The sequence below is a fragment of the Falco biarmicus genome, chromosome 17, assembly GCF_023638135.1.
Source record: "Falco biarmicus isolate bFalBia1 chromosome 17, bFalBia1.pri, whole genome shotgun sequence".
Classification (NCBI taxonomy): Eukaryota; Metazoa; Chordata; class Aves; order Falconiformes; family Falconidae; genus Falco; species Falco biarmicus.
The window spans coordinates 3,231,505-3,251,840 of record NC_079304.1 but is presented as its reverse complement, the minus strand read 5'-3'; the positions used below and the strand labels follow the sequence as shown (position 1 = coordinate 3,251,840).

The 20,336-nt window shown below is 43.0% G+C and overlaps 1 protein-coding gene across 8 annotated transcripts in view; it reads left to right on the top strand.

Moving 5' to 3' along the window:
* Nucleotides 1–176: 176 nt before the first annotated feature.
* The window catches only part of ATP6V0A1 (ATPase H+ transporting V0 subunit a1), a 30,494-nt gene continuing 10,334 nt past the window's right edge, over nucleotides 177–20,336 (top strand). For 5 of the 8 annotated variants that reach the window (XR_008825911.1, XR_008825910.1, XM_056362118.1 and 2 more), the window contains exons 1-18: nucleotides 177–328; nucleotides 546–687; nucleotides 851–929; nucleotides 1,195–1,292; nucleotides 1,909–2,037; nucleotides 6,855–6,958; nucleotides 7,781–7,907; nucleotides 9,099–9,181; nucleotides 9,843–9,936; nucleotides 11,285–11,497; nucleotides 12,211–12,361; nucleotides 12,589–12,728; nucleotides 13,529–13,686; nucleotides 14,144–14,234; nucleotides 15,039–15,157; nucleotides 15,486–15,702; nucleotides 16,312–16,419; nucleotides 19,669–19,776. Coding sequence is in view for 6 of the 8 variants with exons in the window: in XM_056362118.1 (XP_056218093.1) it covers nucleotides 571–687; nucleotides 851–929; nucleotides 1,195–1,292; nucleotides 1,909–2,037; nucleotides 6,855–6,958; nucleotides 7,781–7,907; nucleotides 9,099–9,181; nucleotides 9,843–9,936; nucleotides 11,285–11,497; nucleotides 12,211–12,361; nucleotides 12,589–12,728; nucleotides 13,529–13,686; nucleotides 14,144–14,234; nucleotides 15,039–15,157; nucleotides 15,486–15,702; nucleotides 16,312–16,419; nucleotides 19,669–19,776 (2,136 nt within the window). In the remaining 2 variants the exon portion in view is untranslated. Of the gene's footprint in view, nucleotides 329–545; nucleotides 688–850; nucleotides 930–1,194; nucleotides 1,293–1,908; nucleotides 2,038–6,854; nucleotides 6,959–7,780; nucleotides 7,908–9,098; nucleotides 9,182–9,842; nucleotides 9,937–11,284; nucleotides 11,498–12,210; nucleotides 12,362–12,588; nucleotides 12,729–13,528; nucleotides 13,687–14,143; nucleotides 14,235–15,038; nucleotides 15,158–15,485; nucleotides 15,703–16,311; nucleotides 16,420–17,107; nucleotides 17,183–19,668; nucleotides 19,777–20,336 lie in introns of all 8 variants that reach the window. The other 3 variants (XM_056362117.1, XM_056362115.1, XM_056362119.1) reach the window with 2 other exon arrangements.

The window sequence follows — 20,336 nt, the reverse complement described above, 5'->3', positions numbered from 1 at the left end:
GGGCAGGCCGCACCCTCGCACCTCGCCCACGCTGCCCGTGACGTCACTACCTGCGTCACGGCGTCGCCAATGGCGTCAGGGGCGGGCAGGTGACGTCAGCGGCCCCTCCGGTGGAGCGGGCCCGGCGCGGGGCGGCGAGGCCGGCCCCCCCCGCCCCCCTCCTGCCCGATGCCGTCACTTCCGCTGCGGGCCCGGCCGCGACGCGCCGTCGCTAGGAGACGTGCTGGCGTGACCCCGCCTCGCGTGCGCGGTGACGTCAGGGCCGGGAGCCGCCGCGGATCAGCTGGTGGCGGCCGCTGCGGGTCTGGGCGTCGTGGGGCTGCGGCAGGTAACGCGGCGGGCCGGGGGGCCGGAGGGCTGGATCCGGATCCGGATCCGGATCCGTCCGCTTTCCTCGCTGCCGGCTGCAGCCGGGGCCCTGGGGGGCGGCGGCGGGGAGGCTCCGGCGGCGGCGAGGCCCCTGCGGCCCAGCCGGCCCAGCCGGCCCCCGCTCCAGCCCGGCCCCGCGGCCGACCGCGCTCGGTTCTCACGGTCCTTCTCCTCAGAGGCCGCGGCGGGGCCGGCGCCGCCATGGGGGAGCTGTTCCGCAGCGAGGAGATGACCCTGGCCCAGCTCTTCCTCCAGTCCGAGGCCGCGTACTGCTGTGTCAGCGAGCTGGGCGAGCTGGGGAAGGTCCAGTTCCGTGACGTGAGTACCCGCCGGGCACGGGCCCCTCGGTGTCCCACCGCCGGGGAGGGGGCCCGGGGGGGCGGTGACAGCCGCCCCTGGCTCCCAGGGCTGCGCGGGGCCCGGTGCTCGGGCCGTGGCGGGGCTGGTGGGTGTCGCTGAGGAACCGTGTCTCTCCCTGCAGCTGAACCCGGACGTGAACGTCTTCCAGCGTAAATTCGTTAATGAAGTCAGGAGGTGCGAGGAAATGGACCGAAAGCTGCGTACGTGTCTCTCTGGGTTTTAAAACAACAACAAAAAAGGGCTAAACCTGCAAGGCAGTGTGAGAAACCACAGCGCTGGCCAGGGGGGTGAAGGCTGCCTGCAGGGATCCACCTCCTGCTTGAAAGAGAACTTCAACCAAATAAAATGATCTTGGAATAGGAGGTGGAAGAGTTCCCAGCTGCTAATAGGGCTCAGTGGAGGTTACGGTGACAGTATGATACTGTTTTATCTTTTTAGTTAATGTTAACCATGCTGTCTCTCCAGGGTTTGTTGAGAAGGAGATTAAAAAAGCAAATATTCCTATCATGGACACTGGTGAAAACCCGGAGGTGCCATTTCCACGTGACATGATTGACTTGGAGGTAATAACGTGTTTTGAGACTCAAATAATAATCTGCACCTATAATTTGTCAAATAATTATTTGACTTAGGTAGTCATTTGAGTCTAGATGAAAACGGGGGAAATTATCTCCATTGGTAGATGCCCGTTGACTTTAGGGGCAAAGGTGTATTAATCATAGTCCCCCACTGTCAGCTGAAGTGCTAGCTCTACTAGCTCACATCAGGTTGGTTTTGATTCACAAACATTGTTTTTCTTGGGCAGTTACCCAAATACAGTTAGAAGTAAAAGCAATTAAAAGGAATTTCACCCCTTTAAATGAGTAAAAATTGTTGGCACTGCACAGTTTCTGGTGGATCTGTCATAAAGTTTATAAGGGTTTTTAATGATTTGAGGACAGCTATATAAATCCAGGCTGTAAAAGACTGGCTGAGGATGAAAAGTTTCAAGTTGCCTGAAGAGAATGTCACGGATCTGGTTCTGTGTATCAGAGCAGACTGGAGATGCATCCATAATTGCATGCAAATCATGTGGGGATGTAAAGCATCTTGCCCATTTTCTTGTTTTGATAGACTTAACAGCACTTATTAATGGAATTGCTTTAAGTCCTTTTTCCTTCTCCTTTTTACATCTTGCAGGCAAACTTTGAGAAAATTGAAAATGAGCTTAAAGAAATCAACACAAACCAGGAGGCTCTGAAGAGAAATTTCTTGGAGCTGACAGAATTAAAATTCATACTGCGTAAAACTCAACAATTTTTTGATGAGGTCAGAATACCGGGAGCGGGTTAACACTTGGGGAGCTGGCTCCTCTCCCACAGATTACCATTTTTATTCTTAAATATATTTTGAGTTGCTGTTTTGGACAGCAGGGTCATTTTTATGCTTTGTTTAAGAAGCTTCTCAAATTATTTTCCATTTTTCATGCAGTACATATAGCTACCCATGGTTTATCTCTTATGATGTTGTTTTGGGTTTGGTTTAGTTAAGCAATGGTTGGTCTGAAAATTGTGTAAAATAATTAAGGTGCTAGTAGTTTTTAAAGCACATTAACAGACCAAAAATCCGGTGCCACAGTGAACGCTTTCTTCAGTGGGTAAGAGTTTCTTTGGTACAGATGAGCAGTCATGCCTTGCTTACACAGAGGAATTACAATCAAGCTTGATTTCTCTTCAGCCTTTGAAATGTTATATGGTGATTACTCATTAGGGTCATAATACAAAGTCCGCTGCACTAATAGATTATTTATTTATTTACTTATTTGAGCCTTTGATCAAACCCGAAAGTCTTCAGAAGCAAGTTCTGGAGCAAAGCTGCCATTTAATCTTCAACATTTTGCCAAATACCAGCTAGACCAGAAACTGGCAACTCTTTCACTGGGCCTGGGAAGCACTTCTCTGATGTCATTCATGATACAGACATAAAGCCTACACGGGAGAAGACATAATTCTTCATTGTAAAGCTTAAGTATCTCAAAGTCTAGGGAGTTTTCTCAAAGAGCTCCTGTATGTGTTTTAGAACGGTGAGGATATGTCCTGTTTCCTCTCACTGCAACGGTTTGATCAAAGGGCTTTTAACTGAGGTGGCTTCTGGTATTTACAAAGGCTGTGATCAAGTAGAGCTGAGCTCCTGCAAACTTCAGACCGTTTATTGAACAGTTTGTTTTTTGGTTTCCTGGCACAGGATGCTGCCTGTTCAGGCATTAAGGTTATTCCCGTGCCAACCCAAGTCTTAGTCACTGCTGTCATAGATACTGCTGCTAGTGTGATGGGTTGATTGGCCATGGGGTTGGTTTCAGTACAAAAAACGCCTCGACTTCGAGTGTTGAATGTTCACTTACAAACGTTTTTTTGGACAAACAGTGTTAACCTGATAATCCATTACTTTGCTGCCTTGAGGTGCCACTGCCTGCCTGTTCTGGGTATTGAGTAAAAGCAAGCGCAGCTAGTGCTGTGTGCTTTTTTATTAATTACTGTCCTTTCTGGTGAGAGCTGCCTGCTGCTTTTCTCTAAGTACAGTATGGTCATACTGAATTTAAGGATTAAAATCAATTTTCTAAACAGTCTACATCAGGTCACCCACAAAAGGGACATCATGTCAGACTTAAATGGAACTGGCAAGTTTTGATATGGTCCTGCTCCTTTTAGATAGCTGTTGTCTGGAATAGTAGAACAACATACCACTAATAAAATGCACTGCTCTATGTAAAAGCAAACTGAACAGCTCATGTGGGAAGTTCAGTAAAACATAAGCATCGAAAACGTCAAACTGCTTCGGTTCACCCTGTAAAGAGCAAACAGCTGCGTGTGAGAGAACCTGCCTAGTCCAGGGCTTCTAAGTCTTGCACAGTCTACTAATTATCCTGACATGGTGAACGCTTCATTTCTGCATGCTGTCATTTGTACAGTACCTTCAACACTCGAAGACTTCAATAACTTGTAATTAAGATGATGTTATTCATAGTAATAAGTTGCACAAGAAATGGCTTACTATCCAAATTAACTTTGCACTTGGCATTTGCTCTGCTCTCCGGAGTTTGTGCGCTGGGGGAGGGAGGATGGCAAAATTTTTTTCACTTGTTCTTGATACGACCGTTCTAGTCAAAGTAGCCGTTTCTTGTTTCAACACACCATGTTGATGATTATGCTCCTTTTCTCAGTCTTCTTGTTTTTGCTTATGAAGAACGGTATGAGCTGGAGAGATTTCTCTGAAAGTTTTGCCTAGAGTGTGAGCGTAAAAGAAGACTGGAAAAGTAATGGTTAATGGCATGCAGTCCCCTGTCTCTCTTTCCTCTAACTCTTCTCACCATCTGCTTTTTTCTGTTTGTTTTGCATCTGTCATTTCTGTCTGGGCTCTGGGTTAGTAAGTTAGATGGGGAAATGAATCCTTAGTTCTTGTGAAAATTGATTTTTTGTTCTGTTTGTGAACTGGAAGGGGCTTGAATTGTATGGTGGTGCGTGTTGTGATCCAGAACCGTTACAGAGCAGAACTGTAATCAAGAGTAGGGAAAATGAACCTTCTTTTCGAGGCCTTGAGATTAAAGGTGCTGATCTGGGTAAATGATAAGCAATGTAAAAATGCCTAATAATGAGAGGTCTGCTTTCTAATTACTGGTTTGCAGCTGCTTGAGTTTTTCCAATCCTGAACAACCTGATGTAGTAAAAAATTCTTCATAATAACTACAGTATTTCACTCACTGCTGGTGAAAACGCCTATTCAAAGTAAATTTCTTAGAGTCTTGATTTTCTGCATAGTTGGACAGCTTTTTTCATTTTGACAGTCTCTCAATTTTTTATTCCTGTTAAATCTTACAATACTGCTTCAGTTACCTTCCCAGAACCAGAGCTGATGTTGCTATGCTATTCCCTTTTTAGAAAGGGTGTGATCATCCAGGCAGAGTAGTTGAGAGATGAATTTAAAGAACATAGTGCTTTGTCAGGCAAATAATCCTTGTGTAAGAAAGTTCTCATTTAGTAAAACTGGTCTAATCCAAATTTATTCTAGGCTGCTTTGTTCTGTAATTTCAACCCCCCTAAGCAGGGCTTGTCTTTGTTTTAGGTAGCGTCCTGAATAAAGGATGCATAGCTCAGAAGGGTCAGAAGTAATATCAGACATTTATAAGAATTACTCCCTCAAGTGAGGCGAATCCAAAGTTTTCACCTGTGATATCCTTTTTTTTTTTTTTTTTTTATTTCACGTCCTAAAATGTGGTGCACTTCACAAAAATTATCAAGAGTGTTTTGATTACCGACAAATACAATACAAGCCTCTTAAACTTGTAACTTCCAGTTTTTGGATATCCTGAAATCTAGATATCAAGTAATCACTGATATGTTTGGTCTGTATGTTATGGTTTGGGGTCCCAAACGTTCTTATTTTGGTTGTGTTCTCTATGAAGCAAAATTTTTGTTCAGTTCTTGATGTTGCAACAAGTTGCCTTAAAGTGGAAAGCCAACATGAAGAATTTCTGATCCTTTCAAAACTAAATTAAGGGCTCCCTTACTTTTGTAACATCTGTAAGCTAAAGCAAGTGTGTGTACAAACAACTGAGCTGCGTTTGATGTCAGCCTTGCAAAAACTTTTCTTGTATATGGTAAATTCTTTTATTTGACGTGCAAGTAAAATGTTGTAGGGTTTTTCACTCAAATTGTGACGCAGCTATTGCACAAATAAAGAAACTGTGGCTGAGGTATTAAACTTGCTATATACTTTTGCAAGGCTGTGCTGTACGTGTGCATGCATTTTATGTGTTCTAGGGTCAAACTCTACCTTCAAGTGTATTGTGGCAAGTTCTCTTGATTGCTTGGTGGGGAAGACCTCCCGTGTATGTACCACAGAGGGTAGAATTTGGTCCTCTGTTTGTGTGAAGGAACTGTAATTTTTGTCGTTTCATTATATAAGCTGCAGAGGTAGAAATAACTGACGCGGGGCTGAATGAAGTATGAAGATGGTGCACAAGAGGATGTGATTTGAGCATCCTTCCTGACCTGAATTGCTGATGCTTGCAAGTTGTATTCCCAAGAATTTTAGCCTGCAAAATTAGTTGCCATGAAGGACAGTATAAAACTGTGTCCTGTTTTAATGCCTGACTAGGCAAAATTGAGCAACATTGTCAGACTGCCCTAAGCGATACATCTTATGTGTCTGGCAATAATACATATAGTGACTGAGGATAAATATCTTGAAGAATGAAAAGATTTAATCAGTAAGCATATTTTGAAGCTGGCAATACTGTATGTTTTTCCTGGAGGAAGAACTTTGTAAAGCCAGTAAAGAAAATTACCATCCAGGACTTCCAGGTTTTGTTACTGATTCTGACCTTGTGTCCACACTGATGTGGCAAGTGACATGGAATCAAACTGGCCTCCTGTAATTCCGAAAAGCCTTTGTTTTGGAGTATGGCAGGAGAGCGGCGTGTATAGGATATGCAGGTCTTGCAGAACTGGTTGTAGGGTTACAGTCTTGTGAAGGTGCAAGCTGCCAAGGTCAGTGCAAGTGGCTGTGGCAGACTTACCTGAGACTCGTTCTGTTGCATACAGCAAGACTCCCACGCATCTTTACATGCAAGTATCATTCCCCAGGCAGCTCTCAGAAATGTCTTTTGCGTCTTTGTTAGCGTTCAGAAAATGCACAAGTAGTCCAAGAGGGAATCGGCATCTACCATCACGTTTTTCCCTATTTAAGATCTAGGGAAAATGACAGTAAAGGATGTCACTGTTTTGTGCCATTAAAAAATGGTTCTTGGGAACATCACTTGTATTTAAAACTCGATAAATTTTTTTCAGTTCTGCCTTTCTTCAGACTTATATATCCCACAGCCCCTTTGTTATGTTGCAGCAATCTTCAGACCTTTCTTGTATGGAAGCTTTGCTGAGCCATTCCACTTTTCCTCTTGTTTTTCTCCTTCCTTGTATGATTCTTGCTGTCTTTTCTATCATCTAGTTCCTCTTTTTGCTGTCTATGTTTGTTCTTCCTTTTTTTTTTTTTTCCTTCTTTTTTTTGTCTCCCCAAACTATCTCCTGGTTCCTCATTCCCTGCATGCCACTAACTAGTTTCATTAGATATTAATTGATTTGTGAATTCAGGCTGAATTGCATCATCAGCAGATGGCGGATCCAGACCTGTTGGAGGAATCCTCTTCACTCCTGGAACCAAGTGAGATGGGAAGAGGTGCCCCGCTACGACTTGGGTAATGGCAGTTTGTGCTTTCTTTTATCTGGCTTTAGGCTTGCTGCCTTAGGTTCAGCTCGTGGAATCAGCACTGATTTGAGTGCAGTTGTGGAACTTTCCAGATTGGCACATCAAGCAGATGAAGGCTGATCTAAACCTAGCTGTTTGTCTCTCTTCTTTGTATACATTCACTCTCCAGTTCATATTTGTGCTTCACGCATTTTTCTCTGCACAAAAAAATGAACCTAGTTTATTCTTTGTAAATCTGTTCTGGTTGCTTTTTCAGACGTACTGAGCTCTCATGGCTTTATTGAAACTAGTAACTACTGTGGGCACCTAATCCTCTGGAAAACCCACGTAGTTCTATATCCTCTTTGTTAGCTGCTTCCAGGGTGTCTTCATGCGTGTCATTCTGTATCTGGACATAGGGGTTTGAACCAGTGAGGTCTTCTGAAGCACATGCCTAGGACACAGTCAGTGGTAGCCGTGACTGCTATAATCCTTGCCATGTAATGTATGAGGAGCCTACTGAAATTGAGACTAGCAGGCGCAGAAACTCTGTGTCTGCATGCGTTTGTTTCTCCTTGAACTAGTGATTTATTTTTTGAATAGACAATTTCATTCCGTTAAAAGGCATAGCTTGTGCTATAGTGCACTTGTTTTTGTTGTGCTGTTTCTATGTATTTAGAAGACCTTCCGTTTTGCTTAAAAACCCCTAATTTTAAACCAAGATTTTTGTAGCTTTCAATTTGATGCTAAACTCCAGTTGCCATCAGTGTTTTGGGCAAGTGTATGTATTCTTTTAGGTGCAGAACTTAGGTTTATGCTGTCCCCTGTACAGGTTTGTGGCTGGTGTGATCAACCGTGAGCGAATCCCCATGTTTGAGCGCATGCTATGGCGAGTGTGCCGAGGGAACGTATTCCTGCGTCAAGCAGAAATTGAAAACCCCCTGGAGGATCCTGTAACGGTAAAAGGAACTATTGGTTACAGCAGAAAAAGTCTCAGCTTTGTAAAAAGGCTCTAAGACCTCTAGATCTAAGCCTCTGTCCCTCAGTGAACTCCACACAGGCAAATGTTTGTGTTGTGTCCCTTCACAGTACCTGCTTGCAGCCTCTGAGGCTTCAGTGACAAATGTTTTCCCGTTTTACTAAAACAAAAATAGCAAGGTGGATGGTGAATGCTGTTGAAAGAGGGGGGGAAAACCTCAAAATCTGGACTGCAGCAGGCGTAGTTGCTTCAGTGGTGCAAACTACAAGTGCAAGTCCTGTGTGCAGTTCTGAGTGAGTAGCAGTCCTCCTTGAAAGAGGCTCTTTTGGACATCAGCAATATATAGTGGTTTTACATTCAGCGTCCTCTGCTCGTATCAGTGGACAGTGCCCAAATTTTGGGAACTCTTGCTCTTAACCCATAAAAAGCACGGCTGTGTGTAGGCTTCACAGGAACAAAGACGGAGTTGCAACTCAGTAACTGCCTCTCTGTTCCTCATGTAAGTCTGACTCATTCTCTTGTCCTGCTGGTTGCTGCTGTTGAATTATCTGTCTACTAGGAGAGACTTTGTTCTTATTGTGCAACACTTCCTTAAATTGAGGTTACACCTAATGTCATTATTCTTGAAACATTATGTTAAAGTTTCCTAAGTAAGGTAGAACAATAACTTGTCAACAAACGCAGGAAAGTGGACCTGGCTACCAACATGAAAACAGCTGTACAAAGAATGTGCTGTTGGCCTCCCTGGAGAATCAAAGTTGTTAAACTCCGTTTCAACTTATTTTCATTCACTCTTTTAGGGTTTTTTTGCTTGATTCTGTAGGTGAGCTGACTGCAGTAAGTGCCGATAAATATTTCATTGCACCTCTGTTGGAGATATTCCCAGGTTTTCCTGTTTACTTTATTGCATAGACTAGATAATAGGTTATCTAGAACATTTTGCTTCAGTAAACACAAGTATAGTTGGGGTATTCTGTACTGAGGCTAAGAAAATTGCTTTCCTTGTGATTGTTTCGCTGTTGTTAAGGTACATTCTTGACTCACTGTGCAAGTATGCACTCTGTATGTACGGATTCAGAGGAAGGAGAAATAGAACTCTGTTGTAATTTGCTATAATGCTAATTTTTGTAAATACCTGAGCCATTACAGTATGCTCTTTCTTCTCTTCTAGGGGGATTACGTGCACAAGTCTGTGTTTATCATCTTTTTCCAAGGTGACCAGCTGAAGAACAGAGTCAAGAAGATATGTGAAGGGTAGGAAAGTCTTAGAGCTGGGCAGCTTTCTCAAATATTTGAAACGCATTGATGTGACAGTATCAGTATTTTTTAACTCCTTATTTCACAGTGACTAGGAGTACGTATTTCGGCAGCAAATAAACCATACCATAAGTAGCTGAAGTGTATTTTACAGTCAAACTAGCCACTCCCCAAGCCTGTAATGCTCCACAAGTGGATGTCTCCTTTGCTAGAAAATGCTAGAAAATGCTAAAACCAAGGGAGTTCAAGTGCTGAACTCTCAGACAGACCTCGTGGGGTATCAGCAGTCAGTATTCTCACAGGGAGAAACCAATAGTGACTGTTTCTAGCGGCAGCTGCGTTGGCGTGATAGCAGCACCCTGCACTGGGACGGCTAATCAGCTTTGTGCCAGTGCCTTTGAGATGCTGTCAGCACAGGGAACAGAGGATTTTCTCCTACTTCCATTTCTTAAGCATTCAGCTTCTGGTTTGGCCTAAAGCAAACTTACGTACCTGCTTGATTTAAAGACTGAAACTGAGCTTGGCAGCTTTTGCTGATCAGAAACTTCTCTTAAGGTGCTTTTTGCTTTATTTCTGTGTTCAGGCTCAGCCAGTTATTTCCCTGACTGATTTATCTTCTTTCCATCTTTGTTACTAAGGTGGCTTGCATGTCTTTCAGATTCCGTGCCTCCCTCTACCCATGCCCAGAAACGCCACAGGAGCGGAAGGAAATGGCTTCTGGTGTCAATACCAGAATTGATGATCTTCAGATGGTAAAATAACTGGGGTCACTGCCCTTTTTCCTTTTTTTCTTTAATAATATGGTTGAAAACTTCTTTGGATCTTACTAAAACAGGAGACTTTTTGGCCCTCTTAGAAGAAAGTGTTTTCAGCTCCTGGTGGTTTGAGGCTAGCCTCTGAGGCAGTGCAAGAAAGATGTTTGGAGACCATCTGCTCAGTTTTCTTTGTCAGGGGTTAGGATGGTGGGGTGGTTTGCTCTTTCTGGAGAGCTGAGCAGTTAATTATATACGTGTAAGTACAGCATTGACAGAGAACTTGCATACCAGGAGCAGAGAGGAATGCGCATGTGTAAGAGATACGATATTTTTCAACTCTGGAGGCATGCTTGTATAATCAATTGCCTGTTTCATCTGCAAGAACTTAAAACTTATTTCCATGTTGAGATAACAACACTAACTTTAACTTAGCTGTTCTTTTTTTCTGCCTGTCGTCTTATTTTCATGTTGTGCTGTCCTGAAGAGCTTCTGCTTTACAGCTAATCTCTTGTGCAGGAGCTTGAGTGTTGGTAAAAAGTAACCAGCGTGCAAATCTCCTGGGTGCCACCTCTGAAATATTTGATGCTTGCTTCAAGGAAGAAAGGCAGTATGTTATGCAGAAAAATTTAAGCTATTTGAGACAAAAAATAAAGGTTCAGAAACTAAAAGGAAAAATGGTTGAATTTGGACTGCTTATTTGATACAGAGATTGTCTCAAGCTGGGAGTGCTGTAGTGCAACTGTTCAGGAATTTTAAGGTAGACAAGAATTCAGAAGTAATTTAACTAGTAGGATTCAAACCTGTGCCCTGTGCCCTTACTTTTCCTCGAGTCTAAGACTTTCCAGTCTGGAAATCTGACTTGGCCCGAGTTAGATATGTTCCAGTTGGAAAACACCCTTAGTAGAAAACACTCTCTCCTTTTCCTTTCAGTAAAAAAGTCTTCCATTGTAAGCACGTGTTTTCTTAAGGCAGTGTACACCTCATTTGTAGAACTCTTCTCTGCTCTTTTAACCTGGGTGGAGGAAAAAACACTCTCTGTGATCTCTGAACGGTTCATTGTTTGAAATACCCGCTGACTTTGGAGGTGGAGGAGGAAAGCAGTCAAAAAGGATCCCTGGAAAAAGAAGCCTTTAAATCTTTTAGCAGAACTGGTTAATGTGGAGGCTAAAGCCTATATTGCAGGCGTGTGGCAGGCTTGTGCATCGGGTGGAGGAGAGAGCTCATCCCTCCATCCTCTGGCGGCTAAAGCTTGTCCTGTTGGTCAGCCCCATTTCACTGTACACTTCTCTGTTTTGAGTTTTGGGCAGTGGCTTTGCTTCATCTTTATCCTGCTTCTCTATGAAAGGTGCTGAACCAAACAGAGGATCATCGCCAAAGGGTGTTGCAGGCAGCCGCTAAAAATATCCGTGTCTGGTTCATCAAAGTACGCAAGATGAAGGCTATCTACCATACCCTGAATCTGTGCAATATCGATGTGACACAAAAGTGCTTGATTGCTGAAGTCTGGTGTCCTGTTGCTGACCTCGATTCTATCCAGTTTGCTCTCAGGAGAGGCACTGTGAGTAACTGCCGTACTGCTCTTGTCTGCCGCTGTTCGAGCAGACTATCAAGTGTTGGCAAACACAGCATGGATTAATTGATTTTTCCGAATTGCGAGGCTCTGAAAATCATCCCTTTGAGCTATTTGAATCCATCCACACAGAGGACAGTTTATTTAACATGCGGGAATCATGGCTTATAGATAAACTTTGTAATATATATGTTGTGTAAAGCTTTCAGTTCAGGAAAATTTTGTAACGGTAGGGCATTTTCCTGCATTTGAGTCCTTTGGTACATTTATTTCACCTGGCTGTGCTTTGTAGTCATGCTGTTTGGATATATAGTGGAACTTACCGAAAAGGAGCTGTCCAGGACATTGGCAAGCTCGCCCTCTGCTCAGATAGACAATAGAGTTGGGTGTCTTAAAATCCTTTCATTTGCTGTTTAAAAAGTCTTTTTTTTTAAAGAGTGCATGAGTCTTCTTGTCTGTCCTCATCAGACAACGTTCATCCTTACTACATGTGCTTCTCCTCCTGCTGTACAGTGTACAGAGTGGAGAGCAGTGGAAACTTGGCAACTTTCCCCAGCTGCTCAAGTGTATTTCTCATCGTGCAAGCACACTACAAACATGCAAGCTTGTAGTTTTCCAGATGCTAACAAGAAAATAGCATTGTACTCTGTCCTCGAGTGCTCTGAGGGTGCGTTTTTGAATGTATTTATTTTTTTAAACAGGAACACAGCGGATCCACTGTCCCATCTATTTTAAACAGGATGCAAACCAATCAGACCCCACCAACATACAACAAAACTAACAAGTTTACTTCTGGCTTTCAAAACATTGTTGATGCTTACGGCATTGGAACATACCGGGAAATAAACCCAGGTAAATTCAAACTTATAAAAGTCTAAGACATCTATCTCAACTTTTTAGTCATGATTTTTCTCTGTATTGTCTATCCTGTATGAAAGTTTCTAACAGAGTACTTAACACCTTCCAGAAGCAGAGGAGAAGCCTGGGAATTGTATTGCTCAACTGTGTAAATTGTGCTGTGGTAAATGTGGTCTCACTCAAATACAGTGCAGTAGGAGGGTCATCTTTTTCTCTTACAGCACCATATACGATCATTACCTTCCCGTTTCTGTTTGCTGTGATGTTTGGAGATTTTGGCCATGGAATCCTGATGACTCTGATTGCTGTCTGGATGGTGATTAGGGAAAGTCGTATTCTGTCACAGAAGAGTGACAATGAGGTAAAGCGGCAGGTTATGCTGAGCTTTGCATTTAAAAGAAAGAGTTGCAGCTTTGGTTTACTCACATCCTTCCTCCCTTGCGTTGGCAATGGCTGCTACTCCTCCCATTTGAAATTTGTGAGGCACACAGACTGGGAAGCCACTAGACCACAGACTGAGTAGTATAATTTGATAATAGTGAGTTCTTTTAGTTTTCCTTTCGGATACTTATAGGAGATTATTCCTTTCAGTTATTTGAAGGAAATTGTTTATCAACTGTAGTAGACGAGCTGTTTTAAACAAATCACCCAAAACTTGATTGGATCATAAAGGGGTTCAGTCACTCAAACTCCTAATGTCTGTATGTGTATATTATATCCCCCGACGATTCTATTTGCTGATCTAGGTGGGTTTTGCTTGCTCAGGGCTTAGCTTGACAGGAGGTGAACCAGAGTGAAGATACATTGACAGAACATGGAGAAAGCTGAACAGGGGCTGTGCTGCCTAGTTCCAAACCAGTGCTGCCAGCTGGGGGTTTGCATCAGTGCGTGGAGTGCAATTTATCCTCCACGACTAATCCCAGATTCCCTGCAGACAGCCGTGCTGCCTGTTTTATCTGCTGTACTCAAATTCTGTTATGCAGCGCTACCTTTTGCACCCTTAATCCCTGCCATGGGGAAATAGAGGCTTTGGGCTTTTAGTCCATACAGCCGGTATTGTTTGTCCTGCAGGTGGCTGATTTTACTGTTCTGTCTTTGAGAGACCTTCCTCTCGTGGACTTTCTTTGTTCCTTTTTTGTTTTGTTTTGTTTTTTATACTAGATGTTCAACATGGTTTTTAGTGGTCGATACATCATTCTGCTGATGGGACTGTTCTCCACTTACACAGGCCTCATCTACAATGACTGTTTCTCCAAGTCTCTTAATATGTTCGGTTCGTCATGGAGTGTCCGGCCCATGTTCTCAAAAGGCAATTGGTCGTGAGTAAATCATTGATAACTAGATAAAGAGTGACAGTGATAAGCAGGTGGCTTATCTTTCCCCATTGTCCTCCCAAGTCAGGAAAACAAAATTCTGAACTCAGTCTCAAGTAGAATTGGAAGAAGGGTGTGAATATAATGAAGATAATATCTACCATGGTCCAAATCAGCTTTTTTTTTTTTTTTTTTTTCTGGGAAATATGTAGTTTAGCGCCTTTCTCCTCATAGATGTAGCAAGATTCCTGTCTCCTGCATCGTTCTTCCTTGTGGCAATAACAGATCAAGAAACAGGTTTATTATTCATTCAGGAAAATCTCTGGGACCACACAAGAACCTTAAAGTTCTCTCTGTTTGAGATACTCCTTGCTCTTACAAGGGATAAATGTTGCTAGCTTTTGCAGAGAATGGACAGAGTTGCTTGTGTTAATGTTTGTGTAATCTACTTATACCCAAACAGAGATGCCTTGCTAGAGACTACTCCTCTGCTTCAGCTGAACCCTGCTATTCCCGGGGTGTTCGGTGGACCCTACCCCTTTGGCATTGACCCAGTAAGAGCTTTTCCTTCCTTTGCTTCATTTAAGAACATCCTCTGTGTTAACAGAAAGAAGAGTACCTGTCCAGTTCACTGTGCAAGATTTCCACAGCCCAGCCATTCCCTTAGCAAACTCTTAATCAATGTTGTAAATACTCCTGAATGTTAAAATTAATTCAGTGCCTGTTGAGACAGTAGATTCAGGATAGAGAGACTTGCTCTCAGGTCCACTTAAAGGCTTCTTTTTCACACTTTCTAACTTGTAGTGGTTTAATCAAATCTAGACTTGGGAATCACTTCATGAGGTTACTTTTTTACCTTGAGGAAAGTTGTTTGGGTTTTTTTCTCCAGTCAGTCTCAGGAATGTGAGTTTCCAAATAATCCTGTGATTTTGTATCTGCCTGCATCAGCAACACTGCTTAGCATCTTTGATACAAAACTCATGTGTTCCACATGAGGAAGTGCAGAAAATCAGAACGATGCATCACTGTTCATTTAAATGAAAAATCGTATTTTTTTCTGACAAGGATACAGCCCCCTTTTTCCTGCTACTTTTGCCTAATATAAAAACAAGCGAGGTTTGATTCCTGCTCTGGTAGTGGGATCAGTTGCTGTAAGACAGCGTTCTTAGCAGAAAAGGTTGTCTGCTCATTTTCCCGAAAGATATCTGTGTGACAAACGCATCTTTAAAAAAAAAACTTGTTCTTACAGCCTAATGCTTCCTGGATTGTTGATACAGTTTAAGTTCAAATGAAGATTTTCATTCTCCTCTGTTGTTGTTTTACTCGGCGTTTGGCTTACTCAGTGTTGTTTTTCACAGATTTGGAACATTGCCAGCAATAAACTGGCCTTCCTCAATTCATTTAAGATGAAAATGTCTGTGATTCTTGGCATTATCCACATGCTTTTTGGTGTCACGTTGAGTCTTCTCAACCATATGTAAGTGCTTTGCTCTGTTTTTCTCATGGGGGGGGGGGGGGGGGCGGGAAATTCTTTGGGTGTAATGTGTGTGTTTAGTTTAAGATGCAGGAGTTTATCAGACTTTAACCTCCTGATTTGAAGGGTGCAGTGCAGTTGCTTCTGACCGCATACGTAGAACGATGCATGTCAAGTAGTTGCTGTGCTTAAGTCCCAGCTACTGTTGAAACGCTGAGCCCCTGCAGTTTTGTTCCAAAAACTCCCTTCACGTTTTCATTAGAAGTATTTGCCCTACATACGCCTAATGCTAACCAAATGTAATCTTAAACTCTCCTTTTTTTCCTTATAGCTATTTTAAGAAGCCACTGAACATATACCTTGGATTTATTCCAGAAATGATTTTCATGTCATCACTGTTTGGATATCTTGTTATTCTAATTTTCTACAAATGGACAGCCTATGATGCTCACACGTCAAAGGATGCACCAAGCCTTTTAATACACTTTATCAACATGTTTCTGTTCTCCTACAGTGATACCAGTAATAAGATGCTTTATAAAGGGCAGGTGCGTGGTCTTGCTGGAATAATATCAGAGATGCTTCGTGATATTAGTCTTTCATTGACTTTACAGTAATTGTGAAATCAAGAATGAAACATTTTTCCTCTGTGTTAGAGGAAACGTGCCATCATTTCCGAAGCCTGACACTATGTAATGTTGAAGGAAGGAAGGAATAATCCCTATACCAGGAATTTATATCGGTCTGAACATGTCAGCTGTGGCTCCAGAACATTTGGATCCAGATTAATAGAGGAAAGTGATTAGGAATATTGTCCTGCCTGTGCAGTGTTGTGCCTCTAAGCTTTGCTAAGATGCTAATGCCATTTCCTCCCAGCGCTATCAGATGTCTGCCAAATTCTTGTTCCCTGCAGAATCTTTTGGATTTTTCCCTGATATAAACCAGTATCAGCATTACATGCTGTGTACAGTCAGATGGGGCAGCTGCAAGCAGGTGTTAAGTACAGCACATCTTGCTGTTGCAGAGGAGAGATTGAAGCATCCACATACTCTGGGAATTCAGTTGTTCAGTGTTGCATAAGACCTCTTGCTGGGTTTTGTGTATGTGTGTGAGCATGGACTGGCTGCTAAATCATCTGAATCTTGTTTCTTTTACAGCAAGGGCTCCAGTGTTTCCTCGTGGTGGTGGCATTACTGTGCGTGCCATGGATGCTGGTAGCTAAACCCCTGGTCCTTCGCCATCAGTATTTAAGGAGAAAGCACTTGGTGGGTGACTACCTCTTATATTCAATATGAGAACCAGTTATGGTTAAAAAGCTATGTTCTCCATCTTGATCTTGGATATGTAGGTTCACAGTGCGTTGTGACCTGTAAAATGTTTTTGCATATTGCCTGCCTGCTTCTCAGATCTGGATCCAGCATTAAACCTGCTTTTAAAAACTCTTTATGTTGGTAATGATAAAAACAATGCATCTGGCTTGGGCTTTGTCAGCTGGTTTAGGAAGACAAACTGGTTGCTGGATGCATTTCTGTGCCTTCGCTAGGCTGACAATGTGAAAGCAGAGATGCAAGCTTAATGGGCTGGCAGACTTACCAGCTATCTTTGTTAAAGCAGTTCAGATGGTAAAAAAATAACAATTAAAAGGGAAAAAAATAGACTTACGCAGTCATTATGTGAGAGGTTGTCTTCTGGGGTACTCTCTAGGTTTTCAACTGTACTGTAAAATATATATAAAATGTAGGAACCTGGCACACGTGCACTGAGGATACTTGAAAATTCTCCCTGCATGTATGGCAGACAGCTTTTAGGATGTTGAGTGAAAGATCAGCTCAGTTAAAGACACCTCCTCTCCCTTCTCTGACCATCTTTCATCCTCCCATGTCCCCTCCATTCGTCTCCCTTTCTCTTTTTGTTTTCTTCCTCCTCCCTTTCTCTTCTTCCATTCACTATCAGGAAGGGCAACCCGTGGAGGCCCAAGTCAGCACAGTCCCGAACGAGCAGGCACTAGAGGCAGCAGCGGCTGCAACAGTGAGTGGACTTAAAAATCACCTGATGGATTTAAAGATGGGAGTTGGCTTTCTATCTAATTTATCAAGAGAGCATGGAATGTATCTGAATTTCATAAGTGAATGGCAACTGCACCTTTAGGGTGAAAAACACTTTCTCTTGGAAAGAGCAAAGTTCAGCAAAACTGATACATTCTGGAAGAACTACCAGGCTGAAGGATAATAGTTATGTGTGCACAGAATGCAGAGACACTTCTTTGCAGGAGTGCTGCTGAAATCAAAACCTGCAGAGCAGCACGAGAATACCTTGCTGCCACATCCCCCCAGGTTAAGTTCCCCTTTTTTCCTTTTCTTGCATATTTGTTTAAGATAGATTAGGGTTCTTCTCAGTGAAGCATTTCTGTTTGCATTATGTGTTCCCAAACATCATGTTTATGTGATGGCCTCCCAACAACTTCATATCAGTAATTACTGGATCTTTTGACTGTGCCCTTGTAGACACTTTGACTTGAAACTATTATAAAATGGTTGTGCACGAATAAGCCCCTCGGTAGCGGTTGTTTCTACTTATTTGTGTCTAAATTTACAGACAGCCCTTTACCACCAAAGCTTTTTGGCAGGGTGAAGACTGCAGCAGCTCCTAGAACTTGATCCCTTCCCCAGTACTGCCTATTTCAACTCATTTTCAGTTGTGAAAGCTACCTAATTAGAAAGTGTAAACCTCACAAACTACATGAAGCACATTGTGCACATCACGTCAAAGGTACTTTGAGGCACTTTTCAGCTGTTGGCCAATATTTCTGTCACAACATTTTAAATAGCCTCATAGAAATGGCAGTAATGAAGATGGATCTTTTGTGCATAATCCATCCAGCGTTTTAAGTGCATCTCAATACAAGAAGCTGTGAGGGAAGGTCTTTGTATGAGGTGTAGTTATAAAGTAAAGAATCAGGGCTTTTGGAGCTGTGTTGAGATTGGATATTTTGCAGAGAACAGACGAGTTGGGTGCGAGGGAAAAGCTGCAAAAGTGCAAATTCACACAGGCTAGAAATACATCGATAGGATACTGATACTAGTCATCAGCAACTTGTAATGTTTCAAAGATGCTGAGCATCCTAAAAAAAGTGTTCTATTATAAGTTATTATTTATTTTTTTCATTTTCTTTTCAGAGCAGGAATGTCTATCTAATTTGTTTTTAGAAACCTGACACAATCTTTTAAGTCGCATCTGGCATTACGGCCAAATATAATTCAGCCTAAAATAGAAGCAGACTTCTAAGAACAAATCAGGTAAAAGAACATGGAGCAGCCATTCCGCTGGTATGCCAGAGCGATGCACTGTGAAAGTAGACAGGTCGTGGGATGGATATTGAGCCTCCTTGGTTTGCTTAGTCATCCCTAAGCTGCTGAAGTCTTCATGTGTTGAGTTAGCCCGTTCCCATTCCATGTCAGAGATGATCCCAGTACTGTGCTAAAGCTAAATGCCGGGCTTTGCTTCCCATTTGTGGCATTTTACTTTGCCTCTCTAGGTCGGTCAGACTCACAGGTCTTAAGGTATAAAGTCCTTCAGATCAGTCATGAGCTTTTTCTGTCTTTGGAAAATCTGGAGGGAAAGAGAAACCCGCCTGTACGGTGCGCGGCGCTGCTTGCCGAACAGAAACCCAAAGATAACGATGTGCCTGTTAAGCCTTCAGTGTCCACTACGCATTTACGATGCGTGTAAGCTCTGCTTGAGGGCACTGTCAGATGATGGACAGGTTTGTGCATCCTTTCTTGGTGATAAGACGGTACAGAGAAGGAAGCCTGCCGTAAATCCAGTGTTAACCGTGCAGTAATTGCAGTTGTCAAGTGAGAAGAGCTCCTGACCCTTTTGAAGTTTCAGCTCAGTTTGCGGATCATTCTTTTCTCTTTGGCGTGCAGGGGAGTTGTGGCTGAGGGTCAGATGTTGAATGTCAGAACAAATGTCTAAAAAAGGAACCGCTTGCGCAACGTGGTGTTCCCAAGTAAGGGAAAGTCTGATTTTCCCGTGCGTGGTGGTGTTATGCCTGATGCTGGTGGGGAGTGAGCGTGTGTGTGTATGTTTGTGTCAGTCTATTCTGCTTTGAGTTGCCGCTGTGTGGCTTGTTTCGTTTACAACAGCAGTGGTGTTTCAGTGCTTGTCCGACAGCTGCCGGGCAAGACGTTGGTCTGTTGTACATCAGTGCCAGCAAATGTGCTCTTTGAGAGCTGTGCCTTTTATTTTACTTAGTGTTGCAATTACTTTGTAGAAATGTGTCAAGTATTCATTCAGACAGACTGTTCTTTTTTTCCCCAGCCCTAGCAGGAATCAGCATCTTTCCCATCCAAGCTGGGAAATAGAATTGTACAGCTGCCTTAACCTGGGCCTTAATATTTAATATTTTGTTTTCTTCTGTGAGCTGCTGCTGCACGTGGACTCATAAGAAACTCTTGCGCTCTTACAGTAAAACACAAACAACACTTTGCTCTTTCTTTTTCTGCATGTGTTAGGGAACTCACAACTTTGGTGGGATCCGGGTGGGCAACGGACCAACTGAGGAGGATGCCGAGATCATTCAACACGACCAGTTATCTACCCATTCTGAGGAAGGGGAAGAGGTAAGCACCTGACCGCCCTTACTCTCAGGGCAATGCACTTCGTAGTCAATAAGCTAGCATATTCTGCTGTATTCACTGATTTTCAAGCGATTTAAATACCACCGTTTTCAGTAAAGTGTTTTCATAGCAGTTTTCACACAAGGCTATCTCTCGGTCATTCCCAGGACTCCAGAAAAAAGCAGTGTAATTTGCATATAGAGGGAAATGTGGCTGTGTTTGCCCCCGTTACAAAGAACCATCATCCTGGGGGCACTCTCAGGTGGCGTGTGCAGCTTATGCTCTGGCTGAAGCGCAGTGCCGTTGTGCTACCCGCTTCTCCAGCGCCAGCGAAAACCCCGGGGCTGTGTTTCTAAAGCCATGAAATCTAGTTTATACGTTCACTTTGACTGTTGGGGTAATACTGATTTGCCTTTACCACTGGTAGAGAAGAAAGACGAGTCGATCTTGTGTAGTTTAGGAGCATTCTGCTGCCTCTTAACAACTGACCAGCGGTATCTTGTGTCTGTAGTGCATGTGATGTGTTACTGCTTTACTGTGTCATGTTTAGGGGGGCGTTGTTG